Source organism: Salvelinus alpinus, chromosome 7, assembly GCF_045679555.1.
Source record: "Salvelinus alpinus chromosome 7, SLU_Salpinus.1, whole genome shotgun sequence".
Classification (NCBI taxonomy): domain Eukaryota; kingdom Metazoa; phylum Chordata; class Actinopteri; order Salmoniformes; family Salmonidae; genus Salvelinus; species Salvelinus alpinus.
In genome coordinates this window covers 36,239,276-36,263,165 of record NC_092092.1, presented here as the reverse complement: position 1 = coordinate 36,263,165, position 23,890 = coordinate 36,239,276, and the positions used below count along the sequence as shown (strand labels likewise).

General features: G+C 40.7%; 2 protein-coding genes across 3 annotated transcripts; both read left to right on the top strand.

Annotated features, from left to right (window-relative positions):
• Window positions 1-957: 957 nt before the first annotated feature.
• Window positions 958-14,005, top strand: LOC139580928 (leucine-rich glioma-inactivated protein 1-like). 2 transcript variants are annotated; one of them, XM_071410080.1, is made up of 8 exons: window positions 958-1,317; window positions 1,552-1,623; window positions 2,266-2,337; window positions 2,432-2,503; window positions 6,781-6,852; window positions 7,004-7,173; window positions 12,261-12,425; window positions 12,585-14,005. In XM_071410080.1, exons 1-8 carry the CDS (start codon window positions 1,127-1,129, stop codon window positions 13,403-13,405), a joined length of 1,635 nt encoding a protein of 544 aa, XP_071266181.1. In that variant the 5' UTR covers window positions 958-1,126; the 3' UTR covers window positions 13,406-14,005. The 2 variants fall into 2 exon arrangements, with proteins under 2 accessions (XP_071266181.1, XP_071266182.1); XM_071410081.1 differs by lacking the exons at window positions 2,266-2,337; window positions 2,432-2,503 and having other exon boundaries at window positions 985-1,317.
• A 690-nt stretch (window positions 14,006-14,695) lies between these two features.
• LOC139580927 (solute carrier family 35 member G1-like) lies at window positions 14,696-23,771 on the top strand. Its single transcript, XM_071410079.1, has 3 exons — window positions 14,696-15,075; window positions 19,348-19,519; window positions 19,620-23,771. The coding sequence occupies exons 1-3, from the start codon at window positions 14,781-14,783 to the stop codon at window positions 20,410-20,412; spliced, it is 1,260 nt and encodes a 419-aa protein (XP_071266180.1). The 5' UTR covers window positions 14,696-14,780; the 3' UTR covers window positions 20,413-23,771.
• The last annotated feature ends 119 nt before the right edge of the window (window positions 23,772-23,890 follow it).

Sequence of the window (23,890 nt, the reverse complement as noted above, 5' to 3'; positions counted from 1 at the left end):
CCATAGAGTTTTCTAGAAACACTTCAAATGTGTGTAAAGTGTAGGCTTACCCTGTAGTGACGTTTTGATAACCGTGTAAATCTCTCTAGGACAAGGTGACTTATCAATATATTCGCCTGTATTTACCCCCCCAAAAATGAAATGCTAATTAGCTGCTAATGTGGCTATCATAAAGAACTACAAATGTCATGATGATCTGGAGAAGACTGCTGAATCGAGGCAAAGGTAAGAATCTCTGTATTAACGATATAATGTTAGCTAAATGTAGTAATGAATAATTGGCTACATTTCTTTAAATGGACTGAACTGTCAACTGTCTTGTGCAGGTTTTAAATTGACAATACCTGTTAGCAAAGGTGTCAGCTAGAGATGACGTGCAGTAGCTTGCAGGGATTTGTAGTCTCGTGTGAAGTCTACTTTGATGCTAATTAGCATTTTCAAATCTGAGTATATGTAGAGCCAATTATATTGATAAGTCACCTTGTCCGAGAGAAATGTACATGGTTATCAAAACGTTACGCCAGGATTAGCCTATATGAAACACAGCCCTTGTTTTAAGTGTTTCTAAAGTCCCCTGTGGAAAAACAATTGGAACCATTTTCCTGTTCGACAGCTAAGTTTTATGGGTATTAGGACACCTCCACTGTGGGGCTCCATACCACCCAGTCATAAAATAAGCGCAGCTCTCTGAGCTCTCTCTCTAGGGACTGAGGCTTTCATCGTTTCTTATATATGCACAAGCCAAATAGATGCTCAGTCAGAGTTTCATAATAAAACAGAGCCAACCTAGTTACAAAAAAATACAATATAAAATTGTGTAGCCTACATTGTGTACATTTTCACTTTTGGAATGACAACGTATTTTGGAGGATTTTAATCCGTCCAAGGATCGGTGACGTTTTGTCGTATTTTCCCTGTCCTGCATTTACATACTGCGCCTTGCAGAACGAATCTTTTGGATGAGTGCCTGGTCATTGAGATACAAGCTGCATACATCACTGCATAACTCGAAGCAAATACAGACATTCAAGATTTGACATTGAAACATTTTAAGTTTGGATATTTAATTGAGGTTCATGTTCAGAAATCTTCGACGGACTGGTTGTCACCAGAGAGCACCAAAAGGATGGGATATGGAAACAAAACCCTGAAAGAATGCACGGTCTTGCTTTGCGTCGCCACCATCCTGCTTTTAGCGGAGAGCAGAAGAGTGAAGCAACCTAGATGCCCCGCATCTTGTACGTGCACCAAAGATAATGCATTGTGTGAAAATATAAGATCGGTCCCTCACAGCTTTCCACCTGATGTCTTTTCCTTGTAAGTGCTTGGAATTAAATATTGTAAATTATTTAAATAATAATATTGGCAATGGCATTATGATGGGGATATCGTATAATCTCTCTGTGTCGAGTATTAGGAACATGTTGAATGGAATAAATAACACCGCAAATAAAGCAGCTAATCGAAATAATGTACGGCTACAATCAAATCAAATTAAATGGTTGATATATTATCAATAACATGAATCTTTTGTGCCATGTTTCTATTCAGATCTTTTCTCAAATCAGGATTCACCCAAATCACTGGAGGAAGCTTCTTACACTCTCCAGCGCTACATCTTCTGTGAGTTTGACGTTACTAAACGATATTTTATAATATATGTTAACATGATGGTCCATGTGCATTAACAAAGCACAGCTCTGCTACCTCAGAGGAAGAGCATGATTATGTAATAACACACTACATGAACTCAGTGGGGCGTAGGATATTGGCTGCTTAGCTGAAATAAAAACTGCTCAATGAAATTAAACCAAAAACTTTTATCGGAATACTGTTACTCCACTGCAGTAAATCGATTGTCTGAGGACCCACCCATATCTCACCATGATAGGCTACAGTGTGAAAACATTTCAGGAAAACATGCATCTGTGACATGGTTGTTTTTCCCTCATGGCTAATGATGCAAAATGAGTCAAGAGTTTGTGGGCAATATTAATAATACTGAATAGGCTATGTTATGACAAGTTTTGTTGGGATCACATATGTTATTGTTATAGGCTTGTGAAACAGTGTTTTGGAAACTCAGAGTAAGAAAACATTACAAGTGTGAACAGAAGGATTAGGCTACATGAAAATGAAGTGGTTCACATTTTTTAGCAGTGAGTTGCTTGGAAACTCAACCACAATGTGAAATATGTATATTCAAGTGTGAGTAAAAGCAAAAATGTTATAGAAATGATGGAATGTAAACTATTTTCTTAACAGCCTATTCACTGCCAACACATTTGACTCAATTGATGAGGATGCATTCCTAGGTCTACCGCATCTGGAGTACCTGTGAGTTGTACTCTCTCTAATGGATACGATCCTCAAATGCATCATATGATGATTAAATCTCAAAATATGTTATTAAATGTTAACTCATTCACAGGTTTATCGAAAACAACAAAATTGCATCAATATCACAATATGCATTCCGGGGCCTAAAAGCAGTTATACACCTGTAAGTATAAGAATGTCATTTTTTACTTAATTACAATCCGAAATCATGGGAAATGTGTTAGAACAATGGCCTTGTGTCATTTGCATATTGTGTTAACCATACTTGAAAATGTTTCGAGTCACAAGCTAGTCTCAAAGTCTGAGTCTCAAGTTGAGTCCCAAGTAGGACGAGTCGAGTCTCGAGTCAAGTCCAAGACGTGCATTCAGTCACACGTTTTTTTAAGTCAAGTCTCAAATCAAGTTAAAAAAAAATATCTATACATGCAATGACTTGTTCAAATACAAATATTTGTCAATTGAGGCTACCAGACAGCCTTTTTCATTATTTTGTCTACAACACATTTTGATGATGTACTAATTCATTTTAACAACAAATTCCTTCATAAGTAAATTATGAATTTCACGCAATATTGACTTACCAAAAGAACAGTAGGCCTATGCTAGTAATTGTTGCTTGATGCCACATTGCGGGTGAGATTGCAAAGTAAACAGTTAGCCTAATATTTTTGATCACCAAACAATTTTTGGAGCTGCATATGACAATCCAACGCACCCGATCCTATAGCTTACAGCAAATCATAGGTTCTCAAACTTTTTGACCCGCAAGCTTTGAAACACTCATTTTTAGAGGTTGCGGATCAAAGAGTTTGTGAACCTATGAACTAGCGAACATATTGCTGATTTGCTGTACAGCTATAGAATCGGGTGCGTCAAATTGTAGGGAGGATTGCCATACATGCAGCTCCAACAGTTTGGTGATCACGTACAAGCACGCGCACACAGGTCGAACAAGCGCGCACAATCGCTGCGCGAATGTTGCCTGTCATTACAGCCGTACACGGTGATGCATTTTTTAAACGCAATATAAAGAAATAAACGATGTTTTCCACCAGCATTTTGAGCTGAAAGTCATTCATGTTTGCAATGTCACCGCCTTCCTGTAGCCTATGCAGCAGAGGTTGAGGATCAGTTGGAAGGCATGGTCTGCCTGTAGCCTTTTCTTCCTCACAAATATCGTCATTTATTTAATATGTTACATGTTCATCCTACAAGTATTGAAGGCAGTGCTAGGTTACAGTTATCTTTAGACATATAACCAGTACCCACCACTGAGGTATATAATTCACCTAACCAAGGCCTATCATCTGAAATATGAAAATGATCAATTAAATCACCAGATAGCCTATTGTTCTGGCAAAGATGCGTCCGTTGCAGATTGCTAAACTGTATTTTATATGGATCATATGAACGCAGGCTACTCAGTTTTTTGACAGACAAAACCAGAGAAAATGAAACAAGTGCTTTATGGTCACTAATCGGGAAATGTGCGCCCGCCGTTGCTCGCCAATGCTGATGTCTGGTCATTGGTCAAAAGTCTCTGGCTGCATGGAGAGTAAGTGTGCTACAAAATGAATGACAAAACATTACACAACCTGGCCAGATAATTTCAAGTCATCAGTCTCAAGGCAAAGTTGAGTCCCACGTCTTGAGTTTCCAAATCCAGTCTCAAGTCATCAATTTTGTGAACTTGAGTCAGACTCAAGTCAAAGTCATGTGACTCTAGTCCGCACCTCTGTTGCTTTTCCCGTGGTGCATAGCATTATCAAAACCATTGTTCACTGAGGCCTCCCATAGGTACATTCAAATATTAAGCAAATGTACCTCAGTTGTATTATTGTGAAAACTGCATATGATGCAAATCCTATTCCAGTGATATTAAGCAAGGTTAGTCTCCCTCACTTCTGCCATATCAAGTTGCCAAAGGACACTGTGGTGGGTCTATGTAAACTTGGTGACCTCGCTGACTGGGAATACTTCCAGTTTTCATTTCAGAATATTTGCTAATAGGGGAGACCGGGGATGGTTGTAACACTTTATTATATATGTAAATCAAACTGCAAATGCATGGTGTTGTCTTAAATACAAGGAGTGAAGTGTTACAATCTACCCCATGATCTGAGTTAGTTGTAAAAAGTGCTTGGGGTGAATTGTAACAGATTGAAAAAGTGCATAAATCATGACATGCAACTAATTTTTGAATGCCTTTATTGAGACCATGAGAGCAACATTGCCATGTTTAACATATTTGTTTGGCAGAAATAATAATAAATATAAATATATACAGTAATGCCTCGTTTATCGCGGGGGTTACGTTCCGAAAATGACCCGCGATAAGTGAAATCCGCGAAATAGAATTTTTTTTTTTTTTTACAATTAGCAACTATTACATGTATACAAATACAGTGACTCACGTGTAGGCCGTTTCGTCGACATTATGGGTTTAGGAGATGTTCGAAATTACAAGATAATTTGGCCAACTTAATGTAAATTTGCCAAGCTGTTTTATGTACGTACACATAACTGCACGAGACGACAAAATGATAGCACAATTCGTAGCATGTTTTGATACAAGAAGCGGGAGTGAGTTTTTAGCGAATCAGAATGCAGAGCACAATGCACCAAAAAAAAAAAAAAAATGCATTATGAAAATCCGCGAAATAGCGAATCCGCGATAAGTGAACCGCGAAGTGGCGAGGGATCACTGTATATATATATTTTTGTAAATTTTTATTTAACTAGGCAAGTTATTTAACCCTCCACTAAATGGTCTTTCTCAACCAAACAACAACTAGGCTAAACTAAACACCTGAACATTTCTGGTGTGTGTGTGTGTGATTAAGTGTCTGATTAAATGTCCAACATTCAATCAGAGTCACAGTGGTACAGGCTTGGTGCCTCCATAATTTGCATTCATAGCACTGCAACCAGACCTCCTTGGACTTGGAATTGTTAAAGTGCTCCATGCACACAATGCAGAAGTTTTCCTCATTGAAGGAATCTGAATCTTCTGGTTCAATCTGCTTTATTTTGTATTTTTATCTGAAGCAGGACAGTTTTTGTTGTTTGTTTTGGCTTGCTTCTTTCGATCAGTTTTTTTTAGGGAGAGCAACATTTGATTTGCCTTCTGAGTGCTTGAATGGGTGTACATCAACTGGGTTGAAATCAGAAGAGTAATCAGGCGTTTCCACCTGGCCTCGAGTTGGCCTGGAAGGCAGTTGGAAAGGTTGCCTGGAAGGCAGCTGGAGAGGTGGCCTGGAAGGCAGCTGGAGAGGTGGCCTGGAAGGCAGCTGGAGAGGTGGCCTGGGAGGCAGCTGGAGAGGTGGCATGGATAGCAGTGGGCATAAATCAGCTGCCCTCAAGAGATACTCTGACAACTTCTGCTCCTGCTCGTCAATGAAGACCCTGATTCCACTACGGTAGCCTACAAGCCCTCTCGACCCATTCTCCAGTGGTTTCTTTCTCTCTTTGCAGAATCTGCACAGCATCACATGACATATGCCATACAACTTTGCAACTGATCTGATTGATTTCCCCTGCTCTGTTAGTTCCTTTTACGTTATTTTCAAAGTGTGGAGAGGTACTCCCCTGTCTGTCTTTCTTTTCCATGATCTAGGCATGCTGAAAGTAAAAGAAAACATGTACCAAAAACATCCAGTTTTAGTCGGGGTTAATTGTAACATGTTACAACTAACCCTGACCCTTGCAGCCATTAGCTAGCCTCCATTTTAGCTAAATGTTAACACTTTACCATCGCTAACTTACATCAAATATCTCTACACAGACTGGTTATAAACCTGATATAAGTTCGGTGAATGAAACTACACTTTTATACAATCACAAAAACACATTTGGTCAAAATAATTACTTTCTTACCTCAAAATCTGATTCTCTGTCAATAGAATCTGCAGAGTTTATCACAGTGACTTGCTTCTTCACATGAGGATTCAGGACTAAACTGAGCATGTGCACAGTGAATCATATGATTCTACCTCGCTCCTGATTGGAGGAATTGCAAGTGTTACAACTGTCCCTTGTTACCACCATCCCCGGTCTCCCCTACACTCCTTTCTATAGAAAAAAAGACAAACATGAGTGGACATATAAGTTTGCAGAATCGTTATTCTAAGAATGTATCGCCTTTCACTATTTTCAGTAGATTGTCTGAGTGTACTGTGTACTCTTGAAAATCTAATTATAACCAAGAACAATATGTCCTGGGGAGCAAAACAAAATATGATATCTGCTCTGTAACCTCTCCTCCTTACTCATACTGCCTGGACTGAAGTCACGGTCAGGGCCCACCCAATGACAAGGGGAAACATAATGCTGAGTTCCAAGAACATATCGTTTTGGAAGTCAGACACAATGTATTGTGTTGATTCAGGACATACTGTATTTTGTGGTCTAAAACACAATGTTTTCCCCTTTTTTAATCAGGAGCCTGGCCTATAATAACCTGGGTACATTACCCAAAGATGTTTTCAAGGGCATGGATGCTTTGGTTAAAGTGTGAGTATTGTTTTATTTTCTTCGCATAACCAGCAGCTTAATCTGCAACATCACCATCTAAAGTGTACTTATGTAAAACAAAAAAGTTTTCATTTTCATTCAAAATATTCAGGTTTTGATTTATGCATACTGTGTTAACCTGTTTTACCAGGGATCTGAAAGGGAACAACCTGGAATGTGACTGCAAACTAAAGTGGCTGGTGGAGTGGATGCATACCACCAATGCGATGGTTGATCAGATCCACTGCAGTGGGCCATCGCTTTTCCAAGGGAAACTGATCAATGACCTTGTGCCCGGGTCTTTTGACTGCATAACTGCAGGTGATTGGTGCAATTATTTAAAATCAAATCAAATTTTATTTGTCACATGCGCCGAATACAAAAGTGAAATGCTTACTTACAAGCCCTTAATTAACCAACAATGCAGTTAAGAAAAATACATGTTAAGTAAAAAATAAGAAATAAAAGTAACAAATAATTAAAGAGCAGCAGTAAAATAACAATAGCGAGGCGATATACAGGGGTTACCGGTACAGAGTCAATGTGCTCGGGCACCGGTTAGTCGAGGTAATTGAGGTAATATGTACATGTAGGTAGAGTTAAAGTGACTATGCATTGCACACCTTGCAATGTTAATCTCCTTAACCACGGCTGCTTCACGCTATTCAGCAGTGGCCATTACACAATAGACTCAAAGACTGTAAATTAATTACCAGTCAGGATAAAGTGAAAATGATAACACTAATACTGTAGAGTATGTACCTAGAGTAGCCCACAGAACACTAAAAACAGTCACCAAGGAAGAATGCCAGTAATGTTGCCTTCTCTGGTAGTGATGGTAATCCTTATCAACTTCGACTTCAAGTCATCTGCCCTGGGCTCTTTGTGTACCTCTGATCCTATCAAATCAAATCAAAAAATCTTCGGGCTACCCAAGAGGAAATGCAGGCGAAAAAGAGAAGAGCGGGCATCCTGGTGGGACTAAGGCAAAGGGAAAACCGGCCACCACTTCCCTGTATTCTATTGGCCACTTGATAATAAGATGGAAGACTGATCGCAGCTTTGCTGTCAACGGGACTCTCGTAACTGCAATATTCAGTTTTTCTTTCAGACCCCCCACAGCTATCCAACTCGATGGATTCTCCATTCACTGAGCGTACAGGACATTGGATTCAGGGAAATCAATAGGGGAGGGGTATGTCTCTTCATCACCAACAATGTATTGTTCACCCGTCTTGGAATTTCCACGATGGTGAAATACAGACCCTTCTACCTCTCGAGAGTGTTGATGTATATATTCCACCTCAGGCCTACTACAACAACAAGCTGTCACTTAACGAACTGTACGAGGCTGCTTTTCTTGTTGCCAGTCATTTTATTTCCGTGTCACTAAGACACTTGATTCCTAACTTCTATGAACACGTCTCCTTTGCTACTAAGGGCGATAAAGTCCTAGACCACTGTTACTCAACCCACATGCAAGCATACAAGGCCCACCATTATCCCCCTTAGGCAAATCAGATCATGACTCATACTTCCTGTTTACAAACAGAAGCTCAAACAGGAAGTACCCGTGACGCGTTCCGTGGACATTTATTTACAATGACGGTAGATCAAAATCAAATCAAATTTATTTGTCACATACACATGGTTAGCAGATGTTAATGCAAGTGTAGCGAAATGCTTGTGCTTGTAGTTCCGACCATGCAGTAATATCTAACAAGTAATATAACCTAACAATCTCACAACAACTACCTTATACACACAAGTGTAAAGAAATTAATATAAATATGTACATAAAAATATATAAATGAGTGATGGCTGAACGGCATAGGCAAGATGCAGTAGATGGTATAGAGTACAGTATATACATATGAGATGAGTAATGTAGGGTATGATAAAATTGTATAAAGTGGCATTGTTTAAAGTGGCTAGTGATACATTTAATTACATCAAGATGGCAAGATGCAGTAGATGGTATAGCGTACAATATATACATATGAGATGAGTTATATAGGGTATGTAAACATTATATAATATAAAGTGGCTAGTGATAAATTGATTACATACATTTTTTCATTATTAAAGTGGCTGGAGTTGAGTCAGTATGTTGGCAGCAGCCACTCAATGTTAGTGATGGCTGTTTAACAGTCTGATGGCCTTGAGATAGAAGCTGTTTTTCAGTCTCTCGGTCCCCGCTTTGATGCACCTGTACTGACCTCGCCTTCTGGATGATAGCGGGGTGAACAGGCAGTGGCTCGGGTGGTTGTTGTCCTTGATGATCTTTTGGTCTTCCTGTGACATCGGGTGGTGTAGGTGTCCTGGAGGGCAGGTAGTTTGCACCCGGTGATGCGTTGTGCAGACCTCACTACCCTCTGGAGAGCCTTCCGGTTATGGGCGGAGCAGCTGCCGTACCAGGTGGTGATACAGCCCGACAGGATGCTCTCGATTGTGCATCTGTAAAAGTTTGTGAGTGTTTTTGGTGACAAGCCTAATTTCTTCAGCCTCCTGAGGTTGAAGAGGCGCTGCTGCACCTTCTTCACCACGCTGTCGCACCTTCTTCACCACGCTGTCTGTGTGGGTGGACCATTTCAGTTTGTTCGTGATGTGTACGCCGAGGAACTTAAAACTCTCCACCCTCTCCACTACTGCCCCGTCAATGTAGATAGGGGGCTGCTCCCTCTGCTGTTTCCTGAAGTCCACAATCATCTCCTTTGTTTTGTTGACATTGAGTGTGAGGTTATTTTCCTGACACCACACTCCGAGGGCCCTCACCTCCTCCCTGTAGGCCATCTCGTCGTTGTTGGTAATCAAGCCTACCACTGTAGTGTCGTCTGCAAACTTGATGATTGAGTTGGAGGCGTGCATGGCCACGCAGTCGTGGGTGAACAGGGAGTACAGGAGAGGGCTGAGGATGCACCCTTGTGGGGACCCAGTGTTGAGGATCAGCGGGGTGGAGATGTTGTTACCTAGCCTCACCACCTGGGGCGGCCCTTCAGGAAGTCCAGGACCCAGTTGCACAGGGCGGGGTCGAGACCCAGGGTCAGAGTTTGGAGGGTACTATGGTGTTAAATGCTGAGCTGTAATCGATGAACAGCATTCTTACATAGGTATTCATCTTGTCCAGATGGGTTAGGGCAGTGTGCAGTGTGATGGCAATTGCGTCGTCTGTGGACCTATTGGGGCGGTAGGAACGCGAAGTGAGGCGGCCATCTCTGTTGGCGCCGGAAGATAGATAAATTATCCCCAAAGCGGAAGCTATACTGCAGGACTGCTTTCCTAGCTCTGACTGGAATATGTTCTGGGACTGCACCGATAGCATCAATGAGCTGGCAACCTCAGTCACCGGCTTCATCAGGAAACGCATTGCAGACGTTTTCCCCACAGTGAAAGTTTGCTGCCTCCCCAATCAAAAGCCCTGGATTAACACTGAGGTAAGTGCTAAAATAAAATCATCATGCTTTGGGGATGTTTTTCAGTGGCAGGGACTGGGAGACTAATCAGGATTGAGGGAAAGATGAACGAAGCAAAGTACAGAGAGATCCTTGTTGAAAACCTTCTCCAGAGCCCTCAGGACCTCAGACTGGGGAGAAGGTTCACCTTCCAACAGGACAACGACCCTAAGCACACAGCCAAGACAACGCAGCAGTGGCTTCGGGACTAGTCTCTGAATGTCTTTGAGTGGCCCAGCCAGAGCCCGGACTTGAACCCAATCGAACATCTCTGGAGAGACCTGAAAATAGCTGTGCAGCGATGTCCCCATCCAACCTGACAGAGCTTGAGAGGATCTGCAGAGAAGAATGGGAGAAACTCCCCAAATACAGGTGTGCCAAGCTTGTAGCGTCATACCCAAGAAGACTCGAGGCTGTAAACGCTGCCAAAACATTTCTAAAAATATTGTGTATTTATTCCTCGTGTTATTATTTATTATTTTTCTATTTATCTCGTTTTCTCTCTGCATTGTTGGGAAGGGCTCGTAAGTAAGCATTTCACTGTTAGTTTACGAAGCATGTGACAAATTCTATTTCATGCTTAGTCTAATACAGTGAAAACAAACTTAAAGATACCAAAAATGTTTTAGTCCAATCAACGTTGCAAATTATCATGTGGCGGCCCATGGTATTGATTTCTCTGTGTGTGTGTGTGTGTGCGCCATGCGAGCAAGTAGAAAAAACATGTTGACTCACCCTACTTGTAGATGAATGTCCAGTCTAGCCTTTTGGATACCCTAAACTAGAGTTGGTTGACCCCCCCCCCCCCCCCCCCCATCTTGCGGCAAGACATTTTAGTGGCCACCCTCTTGACAGCGGTGAGAAACATTTAGGATTTAAAGTAAATTTGACTAATTTTACCATGGGGCAGTGAGAAAAAAATGCTAATTTCCTACAATCTAAACATTTTGTCATGACTTATGCCATGTTAACGTGAGAATGACTGACAAAATCAATGGGGGCCCCCTGGATGTCAGGGCCCTGGGCATGTGCCCTGCGTTCCCTTCAGTATTCGGCCACGAATACTACAAGTTTAGATAGTCTAGCCAGATTAACTACCAATCTAAAAATTGTTAGCTGGCATGGCTAATTGAGTGTCTTTCAGTGACTGACATACTAAGAGAAAAACTGCTGAAGGATAAAAAACCACATGTAAAAAATTGCTCCTGGTGTATTCTACTATTCTTACTCTCAATAGTAATTTGTGACCCTGATGGAGTTCCAAAAAATGAAAATTAAGCGACCGCTTATGCCTGTAGCCGGCCCTGTGAATGCCAATGCCTCCTCCTCTATTTCATGTTGGCAAAACGGTCTATGACTGTCAGTACACGCAGTACATGCACCTTCAAAAAAGATAGCACAGATGTTCGAGTGCCTTTTGAATTTTGTATTGTGGAGTAACTACAATATTGTTTTTCCGTCCTCAGTTTTTTCCTATCACAGCCATTAAACTCTGTAACTGTTTTAAAGTCACCATTGGCCTTATGATGAAATCCCAGAGCGGTTTCCTTCCTCTCCGGCAACGGAGTTAGGAAGGACTCCTGTATCTTTGTAGTGACTGGGTGTACTGATACACCATCCAAAGTGTAATTAATAACTTCACCGTGCTCAAAGTGGTATTCAATTTTTCTTCCACTTTGACATCAGAGTATTTTGAGTAGATTGTTGACAAGAAAATTACAATTTAATCCATTTTAATCTCACTTTGTAACACAAAAAAATGTGGAAAAGGTCAGGGGCTGTGAATACTTTCTGAAGGCACTGTACTTGCATTCTTGTGTTCAACTTACATCATACTTCTTGTTTTTTTTATTCCATTTTCTATGATCTATATTATTATTGCTTCATTGTTGGGAAATAGCTCTCAAGTAAGAATTTCACTGTACATTGAAACATTAAATCTGTTTTGTATTTCAGAGTTTGCCTCTTATCAGCCACTGATGTTTGAGTCCATTTCAGTGGAGTCCTTTACCTTTGGCATGGATACATTTGTTGTGTTTGCCCAGCCCTTTACTGGAACGTGCAGCTTCCTGGAATGGGATCACGTTGAAACTGTTTTCAGAACCTATGACAGCATTCAAAGTGAGCAATGTTTATTTTATATCACTATGTGTGAATACAGTGTCATACTATATCTTGTGGATCATAACATTTATAGTGTATATGTATTTAGTGTTTCTCGCGAATATTGACTTCATGTTCCTATATTCTAATACTTTGTTTTTGGTCCTTGTTTTACAGGTACATCCACTGTGGTATGCAAACCCATGGTGATTGATAATCAGCTGTTCATCTTCGTAGCCCAGCTCTTTGGTGGCTCTCACATTTACAAGCGGGACATCTCAGCCAACAAATTCATCAAAATCCAGGATATTGACATCCTAAAAATCAGGAAACCTAATGACATTGAGACTTTCCTCATAGACGGTGAGTCCTTCTTCGTGATCGCAGACAGCTCCAAGGCCGGTTATACCACAGTGTACAAGTGGAACGGCAATGGGTTCTACTCTCACCAGTCCCTCCATCTCTGGTACCGTGACACAGACGTGGAGTACCTAGAGATCTCTGGTAAGCCCCATCTGATCCTAGCCAGCAGTTCCCAGAGGCCTGTCGTCTACCAGTGGAGCAAGAGTCTGAAGCAGTTCGACAGGCGCACTGATATCCCCGAAATGGAGGATGTGTTTGCGGTCAAGCACTTCAAGGTGAAGAGTGAACTTTTCATCTGCCTGACGCGTTTTATTGGGGACTCCAAGGTGATGAGGTGGGACGGCGCCATGTTCAAAGAGGTACAGACAATGCCTTCGCGGGGCTCCATGGTGTTCCAGCCAGTCTCCATCGGCAACTGGCAGTACGCCATCCTCGGCAGCGACTACTCCCTGACGCAGGTCTATCAGTGGGATTTGAAGAGGGGCCAATTTGTTCACTTCCAGGACCTGAACATCCAGGCACCAAGGGCATTCTCTCTGGTGTCCATTGACAACAGAGAGTTTCTGCTGGCCTCCAGCTTTAGAGGGAAAACTCAGATATACGAGCACATAATGATTGACCTGAGTAATAATTAATTAATGAAAACAATTAAGGAGTGTGTAGTTGATAAATGCAGTATCACTGAACACTGGAGGGGATGACTATACTGTCGGGCTATATGCATGATATAGTCCACTAATAAGAATTCCTGATGAATGCCTTGCTAGAAACATCTACTGTATCCCTTCCTTTCACATCACTCTCCTCTTTTCTTCCTCGTAGACAAAGCAATTGTTGACTTACTGCAACTAAGCCCTACACTACGACAATAGCTGTGCTTTAGGTAAAGCAAATAACGAGAATACATTCAAATGTAAGTCAAATGTTAAATCTAACATTTAACTGACAAACAATTTGCCAAATAAAATGTTTACGTTTTTATAATGAGTCAATTCATTTATACGATACCGCATTTTGTATGTAGAGGGGACCACTCCAATCATGTTATCTTTCATATGGAGCTAGTTTTAGATTTTGAAATTACATTTTGAATTTAATGTAGGTCAAGATATGTAACTGCAATACTACAAAAAACATGTGTATTCTAATATGTAGTAAGAGTGTCTTTTGTTTTTAATTTAGCTGTATTTTATGTATAGTAGGCTAGTAATAAACACATTTCATAAAACCATAAATGCGTTATCTTCATGTCCTTGTTTAATAAAACACCACAATTGCATTAGCCTACACTAGTGGCGGCTGGTGGGAGGAGCTATAGGAGGACGGGCCCATTGTAATGGCTGGAATGGAATAAATGGAACAGTATCAAACATATGGAAACCGTGTTTGACCCTGTTCCAAAAACTCCATTCCAGCCATTACAATGTGCCCATCCTCCTACAGCTCCTCCCACCAGCCTCCACAGGCCTCCACATATTCAAATCTTGATCATTCTATAACAAGAAGAGCACTTTAGTTAAGTACCCCAATAATGTCCACTATTCTTTCAGATTTTTTGAATAAGGTGAAGGTTGAACCGTTTGTTGAACTTGACCTGAATTTAAGGTAACGTTTTGGATGGCCAACTGGCTTGCCCCTTACCGGTATGTCATTTGCTTGAGCGCGGCTAGAAGGGATCCATCTTTTGACAAATTAACGTCAAAAGTTAAAAAAAAAAAAATTGTGCATTTTAGCTACCCCTAACTCTTTTCCTAGCCTTAAAATAATTATCCTAACCTGCTACAAAAAGTCAAATCTGAGGTTAATTTGACAAACGCTGGATCCCTTCTAGCCATGACCCTGGAGAGCTGCCCACTGGAGCTGCCCCCCGTGGTTAAAGTAACTATTGCATGCTACTACAGTGGCCACTAAGGTTACATATTAAACCGGTGTGACAACTCACTCACTCGTAGACATAAAGGGTGTAAAATACATCCAAGGCATGCTCACCTGTTGCAGTTGAATTTTACAATGGGGGATTTGAAGGACAGTAATAGTATAGACGACAGAGTTCTATCGGCCGTTCACCTTAGACAGGGGGACATTAAAGTTGTATTTCACAAAGTTGGCGATGACGACGACGATGAACACACTACTGAGAGGATTAATTTACAAAGTAACAGTCATGATGAGCGGGGTAATGAAGAGGCAAGGACTAGAACAGTGGAAAGCAGTGCGAAGCAAAGATTATGTCCTCCCTTGTGTTGTAGAATTGGCGGCCGCGGGGATCCCATCTCAACGGACGCAGGAGACACAGTTGCCACAGGTAGCCTTCAAGCTAAAACTAGAGATAATTTATATAATTTAGCTAGCTATCTTTAGAGGTCTACCAACGTAACCACTTGAACACACTTGTTTGTGGTTTATTAACACAGTCCATTATATGACTGGATCTGCTTCCATCTAGGTAAAGTTGTATGACCTTTGAGGTAGACGGTAATGATAATTTATAACGAGCGGAGCAGCCAATGACGACCTCCGTAGCAGTACATTATGTAACGGACGTAATCGTGGTTCTCTAATTACTATACTGGTAATAAATATTGCCTCACTAACTCGTTCAGATTAAACTACCTAATAGCCCATATTGCATCATTGTGGCCGCTTCACCCCCACTTTAATCTGTCTGATTATGAATTATCGAATGGTAATCCGTTTAAACGTTTTCATCATCCTCAAAGGGATGACGAGGCATTTTCCCACCAGGATTAATTACATGATGTAGCTCTAGGATGGTGGACCCAGTTTTTACACCAGGAAATACCTAGGTATTTATTTAAAAACATGTAACATGGGTTTCTCACTTATAACTTAAAAGGCAGGGAGGGGTCTCCAACCTTTTTAATCATTTTTTATAACCTTTTCTACTTAAAAATATGTAGTAGCTACTTATATATATATTTGTATATATAGCTTTCAAATAGGAACATTCTTGTCTTCTTCTCTACCCTGCAACTCTTCCCCGGGTACTTGGTGTAGGCAACAAGAGGTTGCTCTGTTATACCTGGTAAGATACACTGAGTGTACAAAACATTAAGAACAACTGCTTTTTCCATGACAGACAGACCAGGTCAATCCAGGTCACTTGTTAAATCCACTTCAAGCTGTGTAGATGAAGGGGAGGAGACAGGTTAAAGCAGCATTTTTAAGCCTTGAGAAAACTGAGAATGTGTGTCTTTCAGAGTGTGAATGCCATTCACTGAATGGGAAAGACAAAAGATTGAAGTGCCTTTGAACGTGGTATGATAAGTAGGTGCCAGGCACACCGGTTTGAGTGTGTCAAGAACTGCAATGCTGCTGGGTTTTTCACGCTCAACAGTTACCCGTGTGTATCAAGAATGGTCCACTACCCAATGGATATCCAGCCAATTTGACAACTGTGGGAAGCATTGGAGTCAACATGGGCCAGCATTCCTGTGGAATGCTTTCGACACCTTGTAGAGTCCATTCCCCGCAGAATTTAAGCTGTTCCGAGGGCAATGTTTTGTACACTCGGTGTAATGGCTAATAAACAGCATTTGGAATGACAGGCCCCATAAAATGATCTTCTGTGTTTTCCCAAATTCTGTTCTCAGTAAAAAAAAATGTACTGGTATGGGACTGTTCTGTTTTTTACTCTCATATTACACTTATTCATAGAGAAACGGCAAAAATGTATCTGCGTTAGAGACCTCTAACACCCAGGAAGCTCTCCCATTCACCAGCTCTGCAAGTGTTATAATATCAAAATACGTTCTGTACTCACCAAATATGTTTCACTGATCAACTATCTTCCTTTACTCCCGTTACGGCCAGTACAGTGCCTTCAGAAAGTATTCATACCCCTTGACTTATTACATATTTTGATGTGTTACAGTCTGAATTCAAAATGTTCTCACCCATCTATACACAATACCCCATAATAACTAAATGAAAACATGTTTTTAGAAATTTACATTCACATTTACATTCAAATTTACATTTTCAAAAATTTACATTCACACCCCTGAGTCAATACTTTGTAGAAGCACCTTTGGCAGTGATTACAGCTTTGAGTCTTTCTGGGTACGTCTGTAAGAGCTTTCCACACCAGGATTGTGCAACATTTTCCCATTATTCTTTTCAAAATTCTTCAAGCTTTGTCAAATTGGTTGTTGATGATTGCTAGACAACCATTTTCAGGTCAAGTAGATTTAATCAAAACTGAAACTCGTCCACTCCGGAACATTCACTGTCTTCTTGTGTTTTAGGTTATTGTCCTGGTGAAAGGTGAATTCATCTCCCAGTGTCTGGTTGAAAGCAGAAAACCAGGTTTTCCTCTAGGATTTTGCCTGTGCTTAGTTCCATTACATTTATTTTCTATCCTGAAAAACTCTGCAGTCCTTAATAATTACAAGCATACCCATAACATGATGCAACCACCACTATGCTTTGAAATATGGAGGTTGGTACTCAGTAATGTGTTTGTTGGATTTGCCCCAAACATAATGCTTTGTATTCAGGTCAAAAAGCTAATAACTTGCCACATTTTTTGCAATATTACTTTAGAGCCTTGATGCAGTCAGGATGCATGTTTTGGAATATTTGAATTCTGTACAAGCTTCCTTCTTTTCACTCTGTCAATTAAGTTAGTATTGTGGAGTAACTACAATGTTGTTGATCCATCCTCAGTTTTTTCCTATCACAGTCATTCAACTCTGTAACTGTTTAAAGTCACAATTGGCATCATGGTGAAATCCCTGAGAGGTTTCCTTCCTCTCCAGCAACTGAGTTAAGAAGGATGCCTGTATCTTTGTCGTGTATTGATACACCATCCAAAGTGTAATTAATAACTTCACCATGCTCAAAGGGGTATTCACTGTCTGCTTTTTTATTTTTTAGCCATCTACCAATAGGTGCCCTTCTTTGCAAGGCATTGGAAATCCTCCTTGTTTTTATTTTATAAATTTATTTACCCAGGCAAGTCAGATAAGAACAAATTATTATTTACAATGACGGCATACACCGTCCAAACCCGGACGATGCTGGGCCAATTGTGCGCCGCCCTATGGGACTCCCAATCACGGCCAGTTGTGATCCAGCCTGGATTTAAACCAGGGTGTCTGTAGTGACGCCTCTAGCACTGAGATGCAGTGCCTTAGTCACTAGTGCGCGATGGCACAAGAACATCCCAGCCAAACCCTCCCCTAATCCCGACGACGCTGGGCCAATTGTGCGCCGCTCCATGGGTCTCTCGGTCGCGGCCAGCTACGACAGAGCCTGCACCACTCAGTAGGCCTCAAAACATCTCAATTTAATAAATGTTAAATTCAGGTTGGAACACAACAAAATGTGGAAAAAGTCAAGGGGTGTGAATAATTTCTGAAGGCACTATGTACAGTATGTACTTCCAAAAAATGTCTAAATAAAAATGTACAAGTAACCGGGAAAAAAATGCATATGTAATTCACATATTACTGCCACGCACATGTCTGAAGTCTACAACAGCTCAATACATTGGTGGTGCCGAAGAGGCATTTTTTCGATTGCTTGTACATTTATATTCATACCTTTTTTGGATGTCCATACTGGCCGTAACGGGAGTAAATGAGATAGTCCATATTTGGTGAGTAACGAATGTTTTTTATGACGCTTGCAGAACTGGTGAATGGGAGTTTGAATCTGAGCTTCCTGGGCGTTAGAGAGGTCTCTCAGACAGAGATACTGGGTCAACTGACCTGGTTACATACAAATAGCCAGCTATACAGCCTAGATAGACGTGCACACCAAACAGACAGAGGAAATATTGTTGGAAATGAATTGGCAGACTGTGTTACGTTTGACGTTTTAAGACAAAAGTGCCTAACCAGGGATATTGTCAATGTGGCTTAGTAAAAGCCGGGAGCTTTATGTTTATGACAGATGGAACACATGAAAAAATGAATGTACTTTCAGAATAGATTGGCCGAGCTATTGATACAGTAGGTGCGCTGCGAGCTACTGGTAGCTTGCAATCTACCTGTTGGAGACCTCTGATTTAAGGTATGATTACAACGTGGGAAAGAATGAGCACCTACAGTACTCACAGGGTGTTATTAAAACTCACAAGGAAGTCTGACAATGGTGTTGTCTGTTCTCAGATGAGTAATGCTCTTCTGCGTCCTTCCACACTGTTTTCCATATATCTAGTCAGTACATGCTAAAATGGCCCCTTATACTTCCTGTTCAATTTGAGTCTCCCTCCGGGACATTGGTTCATTGCCCTCTTTCTATGTTGGCAATAAACATGAGTAATCAGTAGGTACAGTGTGTGACAGGCCAACTCCCAGGTAGATATATCTAATCATATTCAACACCTCAAATCACCCTGCAGCTTTCAATTTGTCAAGAAGCTGCCAGTAATTCAGCTTTAGCGGGGATTCTTTTCAACGAAGTGGCTTTTGATATCACATTTGAGTACTGTACCTCTTCCCCATCTCAGACAAACAACTATTAAATTACTTCCCTCTTAGTTGGTTAATGTTCAGTTCCATTCAAGCTATTTTAACCAGTTCATGTGTCCTTCTCCCTCTGTCCTCAGAGAATAAACATTGTCCAGGACTGGGCCTGTTTTATGGCCTGCTGGCAACAGTATTCTTCTCCATTATAGCTCTTCTGGTGAAGACAATAGATGGAGTCCATGCTGTAGAAATCAGTGCTTTTCGCTGCTTCTTCCAGATGCTGTTTGTGATGCCTATGCTTATCTATTACAAGTAAGTTATTACATAACTGTATTTATACTATATTGGACCACTTGACCCCTTGAACCTTGATAATCCCATGCAAATATTTAACCTATCAACTGTTTTTCAGGACTGGCTTCCTTGGACCAAGAGACAAGCGTATCTATTTGGTGATGAGAGGGTTATTGGGTTCCAACGCCATGATCCTATTGTTCTATGCAGTACAGCAGATGCCCCTGGCTGATGCAACAGTCATCATGTTCAGCAACCCAGTGTTCACCGCCTTGTTAGCCTGGATCTTCCTCAAAGAGAAATGCACAATCTGGGACTGTGTCTTCACTGTCTTCACTCTGGCCGGTGTCATAATGATAGCCAGGCCTCCCTTCATATTCGGTGCTCGTATAGAGGGAATAGAGGGAGACTACACCAATCATCTCAAGGGGACTATTGCAGCCTTCGGTGGAGCGTTAGGAGCAGCCTGCACTTTAGTTATACTCAGGAAAATGGGCAAAAGCGTCCACTACTATCTGTCTGTGTGGTACTATGCGGTCATTGGTTTCATTGAGTGTGTCATCACTTTGTTTATACTTGGTGAATGGACCATTCCATTCTGTGGGAGAGACAGGTGGATCCTTATGCTGATTGCAATCCTGGGTATTGCTGGCCAAACGTTTCTCACCAAAGCACTTCAGATTGAGAAGGCCGGCCCTGTGGCCTTGATGAGGACTGTTGACGTGATCCTGGCCTTTATTTTCCAGTTCTTTTTTTTCAACCGTAAGCCCACCATGTGGAGTCTCGGTGGGGCATGTTGTGTGGTCGTCAGTACCTGTGGTGTGGCTCTAAGGAAGTGGTACAGCAACACACACCCAAGAAAGAGCCGTGAACCACACATCAGACAAATATTTTATTCCAGGAATAAATGAAAGGTTATCAATTAATATGATGTTAATGTTCAGCAGTCAAGAGTGTTATGTAAACCAAAGAAGCAATATTACATCCAAATGTTACTGTGAGGTTTTGAGCACAAAACGGGACATTTTTTAGTATTTACATCAACACGCTTAGAAAAGAGGGTTCTTTGGTAAGGGTGATGGTTCTATGTGGAACCATTTGAGCTCTATAATGGTTCTTTGCAGTTCAGAAAACGGTGCTTTAATCTTTTAGTGATAATTCAAATGTAGGGGAGGTGGCTCATTCTAATATTTTGGGGCGTGGTTTTCTCACAGCTCTTTTTGTGCAGCCGAGAGTGAGTGTCATTCCAGTTGATATAATCTGTTGTGTTATGTCATTGCATGTTAAATATGACTGGTCAGTAATAGTGTCTTGTGAGAGACTTATGTAAGGCCTCGTGTCAACGGTTGACTAAATCTCAATTCTCTTCTCAGGGACCCCCAGCCAGTCCAGAGCTAGCACACCTGATTCAACTTGTAAATTAACACAATAATAACACCCATGTAATTTTAAAGATAATATAGCTAACCCTCTTTATAGCACCATAAAAGTTCCATTTAGAACCTTATGAACATGGTTCTTTATAGAACCTTCAAAAAGGGTTCCGCTATGGTTACAAGCCAAATTACCCTTATTTGGCAGTGGCACTACATACAGTGCCTTCAGAAAGTATTCATACCCCTTGACTTATTCCACATTTTGTTACTGCCTGAATTCAAACTCGATACCCCATAATGACAAAGTGAAAACATGTTTTTAGAAATATAAGCAAATTTATTGAAAATCAAATACAGAAATAATTAATTTAACATAAGTATTCACACTCCTTTGCTATAACACTCCAAATTGAGCTCAGGTGCATCCAATTTCCTTTGATCATCCTTGAGATGTCACTACAACTTGCATGTCTGAGCAGAAACTATACCATGAAGTCCCGTGTGGCTCAGTTGGTAGAGCATGGCGCTTGCAATGCCAGGGTTGTGGGTTCATTCCCCACGGGGGGACCAGGATGAATATGTATGAACTTTCCAATTTGTAAGTCGCTCTGGATAAGAGCGTCTGCTAAATGACTTAAATGTAAATGTAAAGTCCAAGGAACTGTCCATAGATCTCCGAGATAGAATTGTGATGAAAAATATGGAACTACCCAGACTGCCTAGAGCTGGCCGTCTGACCAAACTGAGCAACCAGGCAAGAAGGACCTTGGTAAGGCAGGTGACCAAGAACCCAATGACCACTCTGATAGAACTACAGTTCCTTGGCTGAGATGGGAGAACCTGCCAGAAGGACAACCGTGTCTACAGCACTTCACAAATCTGGGCTTTATGGGAGTGTTGCCAGACTGAAGCCACTCCTGAGAAAAAGGCACAACAGCACACCTGGAGTTTGCCAAAAAGGCACGTGAAATACAAAAATATTCTGTGGTTTGATGAGACAAAAATTTGACTCTTTGGCCTAAATGCAAAGCGCTAAGTCTGGAAAAAACAGCAATGACTCATCACACATTGAACACCATCCCTACCGTGAAGCATGGCAGTGGCAGCATGCTATGGGGAAGCTTTTCAGCGGCTGGGACTGGGAGACTGGTAAGGATAGAGGGAACAATGAATGGAGCCAAATACAGGCAAACCCTTGATGAGAACCTGCTTTAGCGTGCAAACAACAGACTGGGGCAAAGATTTACATTCCAACAGGACAAAGTACCCCAAACATACAGCAAAAGCAATGCTGAAATGGCTTCAGAACAAGAATGTGAAAGTCCTTGAGTGGCCCAGCTAAAGCCCAGACTTGAATCGCATTGAAAATGTGTGGAAAGACTTGAAGATTGCTGTTCACCGCCGCTCTCCATCTAACAGAGCTTGAGAAAATCTGCAAGGAAGAATGGGAGAAAATCCCCAAATATAGATGAGTATGTCTGTATCAGCTTTGCACAAGACGACTCAAGCCTGTAATCGTCACCAAAGGTGCTTTTACAAAGTATTGACTCCGGGGTGTGAATACTTATGTGAATTAGATATGACTGTATTTCACTTTCAATACATTTGCAAAAGTTCTAAAAACATGTTTTCACTTTGTCATTATGGGGTATTGTGTGTAGATGGGTGAGAAAACATATAAATGTAATCCATTTTGAATTCAGTCTGTAACACAACAAAATGTGGAATAAGTCAAGGAGTATCAATACTTTCTGAAGGCACTGTAGAACCATTTGTGTGTGTACTGAGGTTAATCAGCAAAGCTTATATTAGCATGTTTTTCAATTTAAAATAGGCTGATGTCCTTTATTTTAATACACTGCTGGTCACAATAGTTTTTTTGTGGAAATGTTAAAAGTGTGACATCATTTTTTACAAAATGCTAAGTTTTTAAAAAGATTTGCTTTGTGCAATGTGTCACAGCTAGCAATACTATTTTGTTGACCCAAGGAGTAAGCTGCATAGTCAGATGACTTTATGCATCTCACATTTATGCTGCCTACAGTAGTTAAATAGTATAATATGATGGAAACTTGATATTTACAGTACAAATAGCTTTATGACAGTATACCACAGAAAACCACTTGTTGCCTTCCTTTTGAAATGTGTACTACTAATTTAGAACACTACTAATTTTACTACTAATTTTGCACATTTCTGTTACATGCCGTGTCAGTTATGATGCTTTGTGTACGTGTTATACTCCTAGTTATGCCAGTGTGACTGCTGTTTTATAGTATTTATTTATCAATAGAAATCAAATACATATTTCTGCTTTATCAAAAGCACTTTCTCAGACTGATTGAATGTATGACTTGTTTATCAAATATGTGGCAAAAATGCTTCTTAACATTAACTGTGTTCAATCATTTTCTCGTAGGTCTACATAAATTGGTTTTCGCAACAGTACGAACAATTTAAATGAACCATTTAATTGTTCAATGTAATTCTGACCCCACTGTGCTCTCCTTGAAATGACTTAACTGTTTATGGGACCATATTTCACAACGTGTTTGTCCTCAATTAAGGTGGACACAGAGACATATAGTATGTCTAAACCTTTGTGTGGTTCATGTTGGATATTTATTTGATTGATAGTGATTTGATTGAAACTGAAAAGTTGGATGCACTTGCTCAGAGGAGAGCATTACCGATGAGTTTTTTAACTTATTTTTTGACTGCTGAATAGAATGTTACCACCTTCATGCCTTACTAAATCCCTTCTCAACTATGTAATTATTATATTACTATTTCAGATTGTTTTATTAGATTTAAGGATTACTCTAAAAGTTGTATATTCATACACAATGCAGGATGTCATTTTTTATTCTAAAATAAATTACATATACATTTCACCTATGTGTCTTGATCTCTTGAACTAAGGAAGTTTTACGTTTTCCAGTTGATCATACATGAGCATGGCTGCAATTCCTGTTGTGATTGAACAGGTCTGACAGAATGAAGTTTACGCCAA